Source organism: Citrus sinensis, chromosome 8 (genome assembly GCF_022201045.2).
Source record: "Citrus sinensis cultivar Valencia sweet orange chromosome 8, DVS_A1.0, whole genome shotgun sequence".
NCBI lineage: Eukaryota > Viridiplantae > Streptophyta > Magnoliopsida > Sapindales > Rutaceae > Citrus > Citrus sinensis.
This window is the reverse complement of record NC_068563.1, coordinates 16,732,990-16,748,015: the sequence shown is the minus strand read 5'-3', so window position 1 is coordinate 16,748,015 and position 15,026 is coordinate 16,732,990. Positions and strand designations below refer to the sequence as shown.

The window sequence follows — 15,026 nt, the reverse complement described above, 5'->3', positions numbered from 1 at the left end:
TCCTTTCTGTATATAATTGGAAGCTTTCTACAATGTCTCAACCGAAGTACTAGATCGATGGTAGATGTTTAAGCAAATGGGGCCTTGGTATTTAAGTTTTACAATAAAACTTATGAAATTTTGGAAAAGATAACTAATAATAACTATCACTGGCCATCAACTAGACAAGCTACAACAAGAGGAATAATAGGAGTCTACAATGTAGATGTCTTGATAGCATTATCAGCCCAAGTAACCTCATTAACAAATATGGTGAAGGTAATGACTACTGTTCCAACAATTGTCAACCAAATTACTGAGGTATTTTGTGTTTATTGCAGAGAAGGGCATCTGTTTGATAATTGTCTTGGAAATCCTGCCTTAGTCAACTATGTGGGCAACTATAACAGACAGAACCATAACAATTTTTACTTAAACACTTACAACCCTAGATGGAGACAACACCCAAACTTCTATGGAAAAATCATAATCAAAATGCTACTATACCCAGAGGACAAAACAAGCTTGCTCAACCACCTAGATTTCACCAACAAAATCAAGGGCAAAGAAGCACCAACAATGATCAACTTAGTCTCTTAAAGCTTTGATTAAAGAGTATATTGTGAAAAATAAAACGATTGTCCAAAGTCAAGCTGTATCCTTAAGAAACTTAGAAAATCAGATTGGACAGCTTGCTATAGCATCAACCAACAGACCTCAGAGTAGTTTACCCAGCAATACAGAGGATCAAATAAGAGAAGAAAAAGAACATTGCAAAGTAATTAATTTAATATCTATAAAGGATGTTCATATCTCAGTTGGTGTACTAAAAAAAAGAGTTGAACTCATTTCAACCCAAGAAGAAACTCAAGTTGAAGAAGAACCATAATATTCCACTTTCCAGCACACTGGTGTAAACAACCAAGTTACAGCATCTGTAAAAAATGATGATCTAGTATTTATTGGTGAAGATGTTGCAACACCTACCGCATCAATCCACAACATGAAAAAAGAGAAGTAGTCTATACAACATGCTACGACACAACAATTTAGGCACCCACCACATTTTTCTCAAAGATTTCAGAACAGAAATAAGACAAGCAATTCAGCAAATTCTTAGAAGTGTTGAACCAACTACATATCAATATTCATTTAGTAGAAGCTTTAGAACAAATTTCAAATTATGTGAAGTTCTTGAAGGATATTTTAGTAAGGAAAAGAAGGCTTGGAGAGTTTGAAATAGTTGCTCTGACACAAGAATGCAGTTATATGCTTCATAACAATATACCTCAGAAACTGAAAAATCTAAGAAGTTTTACAATCCTACGCTCTATAAGAACTAAAAACGGTGGCAAAGCACTTTGTGATTTAGGAACTAACATCAGTTTCACGCTTTTATCAGTGTTCAAACAATTGGGAGTTAAAGAAGTTAGACTAATAACAATGACTTTAGAACTTGCTAACAGATTTCATACCTATCCAAAATGCAAGATTGAAAATGTATTGGTGAAGGTGGATAAATTTATTGTTCCAATTGATTTTATAATACTGGATTTTGAGGCAAATAAAGAAGTACCGATCATTTTAGGCAGACTCTTTTTAGCCACAAGAAAGACTTTAATTGATGTGCAAAAAGAGGAATTGACTATGCAGGTTAATGATTAGCAAATTACATTCAACATACTAAATGCCATGAAGAGTCCTGATGATGTTAAAGACTGTAATTTTATCAGTTTTATGGATTTTATTGTAGTAGAGAGATTAAACAGTTGCTGCAGCAATGAAAAAATCAAGATTGTAACATTTGAAGAATTTAAAGATGAAGATCTTGAAACAACTGACATTGCATGGTTAGGAGAAAAGCAACATGGAAAAACTAACAAGCAGTTTGAATCTCTAGATCTTTCAAATAGGGAAGTAAAACCTTCTGTTCCCTATATTGAGTCATCTCCTATTTTAGAACTAAAACTTTTACCTTCACATTTGAAGTATGTTTATCTTGATGACAATGACACACTTCCTATAATCATTTCATTTTCTTTAAATGCAAAACAAGAAAAGAGTTTGGTGGATGTATTGGGGAGATACAAGAAGGCCATTGAATGGACCATGGCAGATATCAAATGAATCAGCCCCTTCACATGCATGCATAAGATTTTACTGGAGGATTATTACAGCGACTCTATAGAGCAATAGAGAAGATTAAATCTCATCATGAAATAAGTTGTGAAGAAAGAGATCATTAAGTGGCTTGACGCTAGAATCATTTACCCAATATTAGATAGCTCATGGGTAGCCCAGTACAGTCTGTTCCAAAGAAAAGTGGAGTAACAGTTGTAGCAAATGAAAATAATGAGCTCATTCCCACTAAAACAGTAACTAAATGAAGAGTCTGCATGAATTATAGAAAGTTAAACAAATCCACGAGGAATGATCACTTTCTATTACCTTTCATAAATTAGATGCCAGACAAACTTGCTGGAAAAGAGTACTACTGCTTCTTAGATGGGTACTCAGGCTATAACCAAATTGTTATAGCACCAGACGATCAGGAAAAGACAACATTCACTTGTCCCTGTAGAACCTTTGCCTTCAGAAAGATGTCATTTGGCCTATGCAATGCTCCAGCAACTTTCCAGAGGTGTATGATGTCTATTTTTTCAGATATGGTTGAGCAAACACTTGAGGTATTCATGGATGATTTTTCAGTTTTTGGGGAATCATATAATGATTGATTGCATAATCTTGAAAATGTGCTAAAAAGATGTAAAGAGACAAACTTAGTGTTGAATTGGGAAAAGTGTCATTTCTTAGTATAAGAAGGAATAGTCCTAGGTCATAGGGTCTCTAGAAAGGGAATAGAGCTAGATAAGTAAAAAATAGAGGTGATTGATAAGCTTTCACTATCTACTTTAGTTAAGAGCATAAGGAGTTTCTTAGGACATGTTGGGTTCTATAGAAGATTTATTAAAGATTTTTCTAAAATATCTAAACCTTTATACATGTTGCTGAAGCATGACAGACCCTTTAATTTTGATGATAATTGTTTAAATGCTTTTGTTGAGTTAAAGAGAGCTCTTGTTTCAGCACTAGTTGTGTAGCATTTGATTAAAGTATGCCTTTTAAGTTGATGTGTGATGCTAGCGACCACTTTGTTAGAGTAGTGCTAGGGCAGAGGAAATGCAAGATTTTTCACTCTATTTATTATACCAACAAGACCTTAACTGATGCACAACTCAACTATACTACCACTGAGAAAGAGTTGCTAGCAGTTGTTTTTTCATTTCATAAATTCAGAGCTTATTTGGTAGACACCAAAGTGACTGTAAAGTCTTTGATTTCAAAGAAAGATGTCAAACTCAGATTGATTAGGTAGATTCTATTACTACAAGAGTTTGACCTAGAGATCAAGGACAACAAAAGAACTAAGAATCAAGTTGCAGATCATCTCTTAAGGCTGGAAGTAGATGCAAACGCTTTAACTAAGGAAGACATAACAAAAACTTTTTCTGATGAGTAGTTGCTAATGATACAGTATGCATAAATGTTACAGCAATCTAAATTTCTATAGTATGCAGATTTTGCTAATTACTCAGTGAGTTGATTACTACCACCTGATTTGAGCTACTAGCAGAAGAAGAAGTTTCTTCATGATGTCAGAAACTATCAGTGGGATAACCCTAGTTGTACAAGATGTGTTCAGACCATGTGATCAGAAGATGTTGATGCAAAAATTTCAAATATCTTATAGTCTTGTCATGCTGCCACATATGGTGGACACTTTGGAGGACATAGAACAACAGCAAAAGTTCTTCAATCAGGTTATTACTAGCCCTCTATTTTTAGAGATGCTTATGAGTTTGCTAAATGCTGTGCAGGTGCCAAAGAACAGGGAACGTCTCTTGAAAGCATGAAATGCTACTAACCAACATCTTGGAAGTTGAACTTTTTGATGTATAGGGAATAAGCTTTATGGGACCATTTGCACACTTTTTTGACAACTTATACATCTTAGTTGTTGTGGACTACGTATCCTAGTTGTACAAGATGTGTTCAGACCGTGTGATCAGAAGATGTTGATGCAGAAATTTCAAATATCTTATAATCTTGTCATGCTGCCACATATGGTGGACACTTTGGAGGACATAGAACAACAACAAAAGTTCTTCAATCAGGTTATTACTAGCCCTCTATTTTTAGAGATGCTTATGAGTTTGCTAAATGCTGTGCAGGTGCCAAAGAACATGGAACGTCTCTTGAAAGCATGAAATGCTACTAACCAACATCTTGGAAGTTGAACTTTTTGATGTATAGGGAATAAGCTTTATGGGACCATTTGCACACTTTTTTGACAACTTATACATCTTAGTTGTTGTGGACTACGTATCCAAGTTGGTAGAAGTTGTAGCATTGCCGGCAAATGATGTCAAGCAGTGGTGAAGTTTTTACAGAAGAATATTTTCTCCAGATTTGACACTCCTAGAGTTATTGTTATTGATGAAGGAACCCATTTTTACAACAAGATGTTTACTGCAGGATTGGTTAAGTATGAGATCAAACATAAAGTTGTTATAACATATAATCCACAAACAAGTGGTCAGGCAGAAGTGTTCAATAAGGAGAAAAAAAAGATTCTGGAGAAAGTGGTAAATCCCAATAGAAAGGATTAGTCTCTTAGACTAAATGACTCATTATGAGCTTACCGAATAGCTTCCAAAACTTCACTTGGCATGTCTCCATACAGAATTGTTTATGGGAAAGCTTGCCATTTGCCATTAGAGCTAGAACATAAAGTATATTGGGCAGTTAAAAAGCTGAACATGGATATGACAGCTGCAGCAGAGCAAAAGAAGCTACAACTTTGTGAGCTAGAAGAGTTACGATTATTCTCCTATGAAAATGCAAGAATCTACAGGGAGAGAACCAAGCAATGACATGACAAGCAAATCCAGCAAAGGGAGCTCATTCAAGGCCACTAAGTCTTGCTCTATAATTTGCAATTAAAACTGTTCCCTAAAAAATTAAAGTCTAGAAGGTTAGGACCTTTCAAACTTATCAAAGTTTATCCTCATGGGGCTGTGGAGCTTCAAGATGAAAGGACAAGTCAGGAATTTAAGGTGATGGACAAAGGGTGAAGCACTACATTGGAGCGCAGTGAATAATCCAAGGGAGGATTTGTTTTTAGAGGATCCAACTTGAGCAATCAGGGACGGTGAAGCTGAAGGATCTAAAATCAAGCATTGACTGGGAGACAACCCAATGAGGGAAGTTATTTCACATTTTTAAAGCACTCAAAATTTAGTTTTAGATATTGTTTAATTTGTCTTATTTATTTTAAATTGTGCATCTAACTTCTATATTTTCTTTTATTTTCTTATCATAAGTAGAAATTGTTAGAGGAATTCTTGAATGTTAAAAAAAAAAATTGGACAAAGAAGCAGAAAGGAAATGTTGTAGCATCACTCATAGCATAGTAGACAGAAGATGGTTCTCAAACAATATATGCATTTACCGTTATTGCTGCAGCAACAAATTGGTTGTTACAGCAACAATTTTTACCGTTGAACTGTCAGTCTTAATTTTTATTGTTGCTGGCTGACACGCTTATGTCAGTGGATCAGAATTTTTTATAAGAAAGATAATGCAATCCCTGATTTTTTGTGACATATATTTCTTCCTTTCCATTAATTTTTTTTTAAATTCAATTTTTTTTACCAAACTTATCATTTTAATTACCTCTCTCTTTCCACTTTCCTTTTACCATAAATTAGGGTTTCACTTTCAACATTTCAATTTCACTATTACTTGCTCTCTTCTCATCTGTAACTCTCAGTATCTGATAAACAGTGAACTCGAAACTCAAGTGCTACAAGTTGTTTAGAGGATTCAATCTCAGCCGACTTGTCGTTTGAGGAGTTCTTCAGAGTAAAACTGACATCCTCTCGTTCGTCAATCAACCTTTACGTAATACACATGATTTGCACGTGTAGTGAAGTTGAAATCTCATAAGCTCAAGAACGACGTCTGTGATTGTCATTTCAAGCTCACTTATGCCGTCTTGTGACAAGCACGTGAGAGAGGAGCTTATTGGTTAGATTTGGCGGGAAGGGTAGTTAGTGTAACAACCCAGAAACAGAGGTTAAAAGGAGTAGGCTCTATCATCGTCTTCACATGTTTTGGGAAACACTGAGAGTAGAGAGAAGATAGAGAGAGAAAGGGGTTAACAAGTTCTTGTTCTCTGTAAATCAAATTCTATTCTTGTATTGTTTTGTGATCTCGATTAGTGAAAGATTGTTGCTTTGTTTCCAGTGGATGTAAGCACCACTTTTTGGTGCTGAACCACTTATACTTGGTGTCTTGTTTCTGATCTTTAAAGCTTTGATTCATGTGTGTATTTGTTGCTGGATAGTCTGTGTTAATCATTCTTAAACCATCGATACAGAACTAGTGTCTTGGGGAGAATTTGGTTAATCATATCAAAGCCAAATTCACAACAGTATCTTCACATTTCTTCCTCACATTCTTATTTTTTCAACACAACAAAACTCATTTTGAATTGTTGTAGCAATGCTAAAAATCAAAGCCCGTACTAGCAGCTTGAAAGATTCAGAACATTTCTACAGCTTCAAAGCCGAGGAGAAATATGAAGAATTTATCAAGCCTCGGAAAATTTTGTAAGAAAAGCGCTTCTAATTTCCAAAACAACCAACTGGGACGATGAACAACATTTACACTGCTGCAGCATGGAAAGGATGGATTAAGTTATGTGCTCACCCCCAACACCCAGTCCTCCCAATTGTTAAGGAGTTCTACTCAAACATGTTACAGTATGACCAACACAACATCTTTGTGAGGTTTAGCCATTGATGTTGGAAAAGTCATTGAACAAGAAATTAGAGAGTATGCCATAAGGAAGCAAAAGTCTGCTGCCTTACTATTTCCTTTACTTATCACAAGCATTTGTAAGACCTCAGGAGTAAAAATTGTGGCAAGCGATAAAAGAATCAAGAATGAAGGGGCTCTCATAGCTAGGACAGTTGAAAGGATTGCTGGAGAATCTACTGCTGCAACAACTCCAAAACATCATGCTGCAACTAAATCACGGCAAGCTACAGGGATTGGGATGATGCTGCAGGAACTTAGTGAAAGCTTGAATGCATGTGTCCAAGAGCAAAAGGAGGAGAATAAGAGGTTTTGGACTTGCTTTCTACATCTTAAAGCACAAAAACATCAATTTTCCATGTATATAAAGAGCAAACATGCAGATTTCCCTAAGTCTCTACTGCAGCAATTCAATTTTCAAAGAGCTAAGGAGATTGCTCCAGCTAAAGAAAGTGAAGAAGCCGAGACTGAAGGAGAGTCAGAAGAAAAGCAGCAGCAAGAAAAAGAAGCAGCAGAAGATGATGAAGAAGAGGAAGAAGCATAGAGTGAAGAAGATGACACAATGTACACTATGGTGTGTTTGACACACTGTATTAGCCATAATGCATTATGATTTATTGCATTAGGGTATACTGCATTAAATTGTAATGCAATACTATATATGTTGTAGTATGAACTATATTATAATAAAATCATATTTTTATATGAATATTGAAATTAAATTAATATTATTTAAATTTTTTAATATTTGAGGTTTTATTAGTAAGTTTTTAAATTAAGTATTAAATATATATATATATATATTAATTTTTACAATAAAAATGATTTAGTAATGTACTTTATTAAATAATAAAAAATATTACAATACAATATAATTTAATATTATATTGTAAAAATATAACACTATATAATTATATAGTATAATATCAATTAAATTACATTATAAAATAATATGATATTAAATTATAAATTTATTTTTATTTGTTAATTTTGAATATAATTGTTTAATTTAAATTTATTTTTAAATTTATCATTTTAGTAAATAATAAATGATTAAATAAAATTGAAATAATTTTATGTACTTAAAGTAAAATAATTAAAATGATTTTATAAAATGAAAGTAAAATAATGTATTATAATTTATTTATCAAATATTTAGGTTTATTACTATCTTATATTATTATTTAAATTACTTTTTTTTTCATTTAAATATAAGTTAATATTAAAAAAATTGAAATTTATTATTATTTATTAAATAATAAAAGTCAGATTATTATATTTAAAAAATAAATTATGTTTTAATGTAATATAGTCTAAACCCTAGCCCACATGAGTTCATTTTACACATCTTTTATTATATTAACCACTTTTTTAATATAGTGCAATGCAAACAGAAATTACAACCAAACATGAGTTTAGAATAATAGTTTTATGCAATGCAATTTGATGTAATACAAGTTGCCAAACATACCGTATAAATAAAGTGATTTATGTCATTGGGTGAACTTAGTCCATTTAATTTAGAGAATTTAAATCCCTACAAGTACGAGAACTTTAACTCTCTCCGTAAAATTAAGTAGCTTTTATAAATGTGCATAATATAAATAGATCTCTCTAAATATTAATTAAAAGAATATATTTTGATATAGAAATAATTTTCTAAGATTCACCGCAATAAAAGTGATCATAGGTTGGTTCTAAAGACTTCATAACCATGGACTTGCGTTAACATGCTTAAACCTTTGCCACTTCATAATTAAGGAAATCACACAATTGCACAATTGAACCCAACTTTTTCATTAAGGCTTTCATTAATCCTTACTACATATTAATATTATAATAATCATTTGATTGGGTTATTTTTACATACCTCCCCTGAGATTTCACGTAATAACAGTTTAATAGAAAATATGGTGGTATTATTACATCTCTCCCCTGCTGTTAGTATTTCTGTCAGTTGACTGTTTATGAGCTGAGAAAATGACAAAAATACCCCTTTAATCCCAGCTGATATTTGGCAATATTCGACGGTAAAGATATGTAAGTATATTCAAAAGTCTAAAATACCCACATCAAACATAAATTTCACATTGCTCACGAGTTTGAGATTTAGGGTAAAAAAAATTAAAAAATGCTTCCCTAACCAATTCAACACCTTCATCCCATCCTCAAACGTTGAGGGGAACCGATTCTCCGGTGCCAACCGCCACAACAATCACATCACAGAGCCTTGCGATTCTCCCGCTCACCCACCCGCCGCCGTGGAACTACAACATCACTACCAGTTTCCTCCTATTCATATCCACCGGCGCGTACCCCTTGTACACATTTGATTTCCCATTCAAACTCATTGCTTCTACGTCGGCACTGTCGTGGCCGCTGTAGCTGCTTCTCTGATACTCCTCTTTCCTCGCAGCCACAGCCGCATTCGGGGAGCCGTAGCTGTTCTTCCGCAGATGAAGCGGGTTGCGTGGTAGGTCCGCCTCCGCATTGGATTGCGGACTGGAGTCAGGCTCGGGAGGGTTTAGTGCAGACTCGGGGAGAAAAATGCGGATCAAGAGCGAAGTAAAAGGATTGATGTGGATATCCTTAGTGGCAACGCCTTCGGTGAAAGAAGAATTGGGAGCAGAAACAGATTCCTTAGGTCGGGTTGTGACTCCGAAATGATCAGATTCGTCAAGCGAAGATTGGTTCCGGTTCTGTAATCAGTACTTCAACAGAAACTTGAAGAACACACTATATTTCCAAATACCAGCTAGGAAATTGTACCTCTCAGCCTTAAAGGGGTATTTTTGTCATTTTTCAACTCATAAATGGTCTACTGACAGAAATACTAACAACAAGGGAGGGATGTAATAATACCATCATACTTTCTATTAAACTGTTATTACGTGAAACCTCACAAGAGGTTATGTAAAAATAACCCTCATTTGACTACTTTCTTTCTCATAGGCTCTCTTGTATTGTTACTATTGTATATTTGTATGTACCCACACAAACAATACAAAGAAAACAAATCCGAGAACGCAACACTGTTTGTTGCTCTCTGTCTTATTCTTGCCCATTTCATCATTCTCTTGAAATGATCCGCCAAAAAACGACATTTGGGTGAGCCTGAAACGCATTATCTGATTTAGGTCTGGTGAAAGAGAGAGGGGGGTAAATACTCATGGAAATTGAGAGAATCAAAGAGTTGTTGCTTCTTTGGTGCAGAATCCGAAGCACTCGTTCGGCACTCGTGGGTGGAAACCATACCGCTTCTAGGTTTTGCACTCGCTAAAACTTCAATCTTTCACATTGTTTTGGCTTTGATTCTTGTTCCATTTACTGATTTATGAACTTTATGCATGGGTATTCTTTTCTTCAACAAATTAAAGCTGTTTCGTGCTCAATTTTCGTTTACATTTGAGCCCCAATTGTGAATGATTATGGGTGTGGTTCGTAGTGGGTATCGAGTTAATAGTCAGTACGAGATAATGAACTCTCAAAATGGGTTGTTGTTGAATCATGACACTGTTTTAGTGTTTAATTTTCCAGATTCAAAGGCTCTACGTGTCATGTTACGATCTGTGTTCTTGGCTATTGTTTTACTCTCATTGGCATGTATTAGGTCCATTGTTAGAGGATCTTCAGCTTCTTTTCTCAATATTGATATTGATGATTATGATTTGGGTTCTAAAAATTTTGAGTTCTTGAATTTGCTATTTCAAGATTTGGGCAATGAGGGTCTTATCAAGAAGGGAGATAAAGCTCTCCTTGTAGGCTCTGGTAATATCGGGCCTGTGATTGCTAGTTCAAAATTCTTTAATGATAATGAGATTCATTTGGTGGTTAAATCAGATTTGGGGCAACTAGGCTCAATTGCAGATGAGAGATTCGATTTTTCGTTTGTTTCCAGCTCTCTTGATACTAAATTTGTTGATCATGTTGTGAAAGTTGGTGGCATTGTGGTTATTCAATTGATTGGTGACATTTCAGATACTTATGAAAAGCCGTCAAATTATAAGTTAGAGTATCTTCGCCGGTACAATTCTACAATTTTGGCGATGAGGAGAACTGCTTTGGCAAATGAGTTGATTGATTCCTCAGCAAAAAGGCAGCTTTGCCAGTGGACCTTGGAGGCCAAAAAAGCAGCATTGAAGGATTTAGAAGATGGCATTGCTTGAGCCATCAAGAAATGCTTTAGCAAAATCTAATAAGTTGTTAAAGAGAATCAAGTTTCTTCCTTAATTATTAGGCGTTTCTGTTGGAAGTTATTCACGTATGGTTTTTGTTGATGTGAGCTTGGCAGAGGAAAAAGGGGGTATAATGGACTGGTTTCATCATAGTTATCTGCTTGATCAAGATTTTGAGATGTACAGCCTAGAGTTGGTGACCGAGGGAGATACTGAAAGATTGCTTCGATTGTTGATGTTTCGGATTGGTTGAAGAAGAATGTGAAGAAAGAGTATGTTGTGAAGAAGGTAGAATCAGAAGTAGCAGAAGAGATGATAGAGAAGAAAGCAGTCTGTTTGGTGGATGAAATGTTTTTGGAGTGTAACAACCAATGGCAGGATGAAGGAAAGAAGAAAAATGATAAGAGCCAGAGGGCCTATTTGGAGTGCATGACTTTGTATAAAAGGCTGAGAGATGAGGGAGTTCCTGTACATCAATGGTGAGGATGAGAAAGAGACCTTACTAGCTAGTTGTCCATCTTGCTAATAAATAAGAAATATGCTTTTAAATTTTGAATTTATTTTTCATGCTTATGTGTTAAATTGTCGGTGGTGGGCGGGTTAGGGAGAGGAATTATAATTTATAGCCCTTTGAAGACTTTGAGGAATTATAATTTATAGCCCTTTGAAGACTTTTTTGTTGGTGCCTTTTGTTATTTCGTTGAAGTAAAGTAGCAGTTTTTAATAAGTGAATTTTCCATGCCACCGAGTATTGACAAGTTGATATTAGATTAAGGGGCCGTTTGTTTTTGTAACTTAATGATTTAATTAACTTAATTTTAATCAGTTAACTCATTAAGTTTGTTTGTTTTTTCAATTTAATGAAAATATTTAGCCATTAAGTCATTAAGTTATTTATTAAGTTAATTTTTTTAGCTTTTTGCTTAGTATAAAAAGTTTGAATAATATCATTAAAAAATATTCTCTAAAATATCCTTATCTAATTAATTAATTTTCATCCTTATTTAAATAAAATTTAATAATTAGGATTATTATTTATCTCTATATAACTTGTGATAATATATAGTGGTAGACTATTATTATTTTTATCTTTTTATTTTCTTCAAATTAGCATTATTTATATTCATAATTTTTTATAAATATTTTTCATATAAAAACATCATAAACTATAATAAAATTGATTAACATATACAATATAAAATATTAAACAGTTGTATTAAATTAAATATGATTTATGTTATGATAATATATTATTATATTTATATTCTTTGAGATGTTCATTATTTATTTAACATTTATAATTTGTAAGGGTATAAATATAAAATATTAGTTTTTAGATTTTTTTTAAGTTAAAAAATAATTTAATATTTATTTTTAGTGATTCAAACGAAAAAATAAATATATTATTTAAATTTAAATATTCAGTTCTATTAAGAATTAAAATTAATTCAAGTGTATTTAAATTTTAGAGAAAAAACAGACACCACCAAAGTATTTGATCCACGGAAGCACCATTTTATCCTTAGCAGAAGACTTATTTCCACTGCCTAATCACAGGATACGGCCGGCCCATTTTAAGTTTTCCATATGTTGGTGGAATATTTTCACTCATTGAACGAGTTTAGGACTACAATATCATTAAACCAGCATAAAAGAACGGTGGGGTTATTTGACTCAATTAATTTCCTCATTTTTTTTAATTAAAATAATAAGAACATCTACAAAAGTCTTTATAAATTTTACTTTTTAAATATTTATTTGTTTACCTATGTGACAAATAAAAAAGTGAAAAAATATGTTATTTTCTAAAAGATTCTTCAAATAAAAATAAGTTAATATTATTTTTATCAAATAATTATATTTTTAAAAGAAAAGTCAATAGCAATTAAAGCACTTCACTCTCATTCTCTAGTAAAAAGTAATAAAATATAAATTGAAGAGGGAGAAAGCAACTCTCCAAATTTGAAGAGAGATGATCATTTTTTATTTGAAGAATTTTAATTGAAGTATATTTTGGAGTCTTAAATATTGATGTGGCTCTTCAAATAAGTAATAAAATTTTATTTGAAGAGTCTTTTGGTGATGCTCTAATCAAATTATAACTATTATTTAATTTATTAATTTTCAAAAATCATAAAAATACGCTTGATCAGCTACTTTCTCTCCCTACTGTAATATTGGCCAAAACTTGAGCCAATTTCTCTCTCTTTCTATTTTTTTTTTTATTCTTTCTTTCCAAATTAATTTTATCTCTCTCTTACATTTCACTATAACATTATAAATTTTTATTAGGGATGTCAAAAATAATCATTCGCCTCGAGGATGAGGCTGATTGGTCCCGACCTTCACTTGATAAGCATAGGGTCTAGTCAAAATCCAAATTTCATGAAAAAAATATAAAATATATGTTATTTTAAATAATTATATTTATTTGGCCCATATGTTACATATATTGAAAATTTTAAACATTTAAAATTCATATTTTCAACTCCAATTTCATTAAAATAAAATTTAAAATCATAAAATTACAAAATAAATTGTAAAATATACATATATAATGTTCTAAAATATAGAATCAAGACTTTTTGAGCTCAGATAAAAAATCATGGCTTGATGCTTAGCTTTTTACGCTTGCCTTAGGTGTTAAAAAAAAAAAAAGGCCCGAGGCAGATCAGGTGTTGCCATACTCGAGACCGGCCCGAATTTTTGCCATTCCTAGATTTTATCTATTATCATTATTCAAAATTTGTGTTTTTGAAATTTGGCCAAAAAATATTTTAATATATTCAGAGTGGTATAGAAACTTTTATTTTCAACTTTTACATGATGGCAATATTCCTTTTATTTTGTTTTAGATTACAATAAGGTTGAATTTGTTAATTTTTGGACAATTTTCGTTTATTGGATGCAATATTTCCGTCATATATCACAATACATTTTTAATAAGGAAGAGAGATGAAAGTAGCTAGAATAAGGTCAACTAAGTAATTGATTAAATTATATTTTCATAATAAAAAAATTTAATTTAGAAAGGGATTGTGGTGAGGAATTTAGTAGGTTTAAATATCTCCACCCTAAAAACATATAGCCCACAAAAAAAAAGAAAAAAAAAGCTAGACTCAACTGTCAAATAATTAAATTGAGTTTTTTTATGATTCAAGAACAAAATCCTAATTAAGAAATATCATTGAGTTTGTTAGTTTCTTTTTTTTCCTTAATTGTCTCAGTAATAGCTATATTATCCAGTGTAGCTATAGCCTCTATCAAAACCCGGGTTTATTTCTTAGGGGTGGTAAAGAGGGTAAAAAAATATATTTGAGCTTGCCCACTCCCCTTAACTTTAAAAAAAAAAAAAGTAATAGCTATATTAACTTAAGATGTAAACTCAACTGTTACAGAACATAGTAAACTTCAATTCACCTTCACTTAAAGCATCATATTTCAATTTACTCCTTAAAAATATGAAAATCTTGATTAACCCCCTAAATACAATTTTTTTTTTAGTTGACTGATAATAATTTAGTAAAGTATGCAAATGCCCTTAACCCTAACGAAATATACTAACTGATAGTTTTGTGATATTAAAAAGAGTAATTTTTTTCTTTCCTTCTCTGTGGTTTGATGTATTTTCAAATTAGACGACAAAATTGAGGATGATTATTCTTGTATTGTTCATCGCTGTGAGATTGATGAGAGTGAAAAAAAAAATGAAAATGATTGTGTTTTGAATTTTTTAATTAAATATGACATTTGTTATAAATTTTGATTTTACTTTTTTTTTAATTTTTAATAAAAATCCCTTTTATTAATATTTTCCTTTTTCTCTTCAACAATCCAAATCATAATCTAACACCATCAAAATCCTATTCGTATTCATCGTAACTAAAAAAGGAAAAAAAAGTTAGGTCACTGTTGAAATATATTAAGTGCGGTGGAAATTAAGCTATCAAATGGTAAAGTCTTGACTTTTAATTAGTTAATTGATCGTCA

General features: G+C 32.4%; 1 protein-coding gene across 1 annotated transcript; it reads left to right on the top strand.

The window, feature by feature from the left end:
* Window positions 1–9,844: 9,844 nt before the first annotated feature.
* Window positions 9,845–11,892, top strand: LOC102622454 (uncharacterized). Its single transcript, XM_006494540.4, has 2 exons — window positions 9,845–10,125; window positions 10,399–11,892. Exon 2 carries the CDS (start codon window positions 10,419–10,421, stop codon window positions 11,025–11,027), a length of 609 nt encoding a protein of 202 aa, XP_006494603.2. The 5' UTR covers window positions 9,845–10,125; window positions 10,399–10,418; the 3' UTR covers window positions 11,028–11,892.
* The last annotated feature ends 3,134 nt before the right edge of the window (window positions 11,893–15,026 follow it).

Bases quoted from the DNA above. Each gene is read 5' to 3' on its own strand.
- LOC102622454 (XM_006494540.4), top strand. From the start codon at position 10,419: ATGTTACGATCTGTGTTCTTGGCTATTGTTTTACTCTCATTGGCATGT.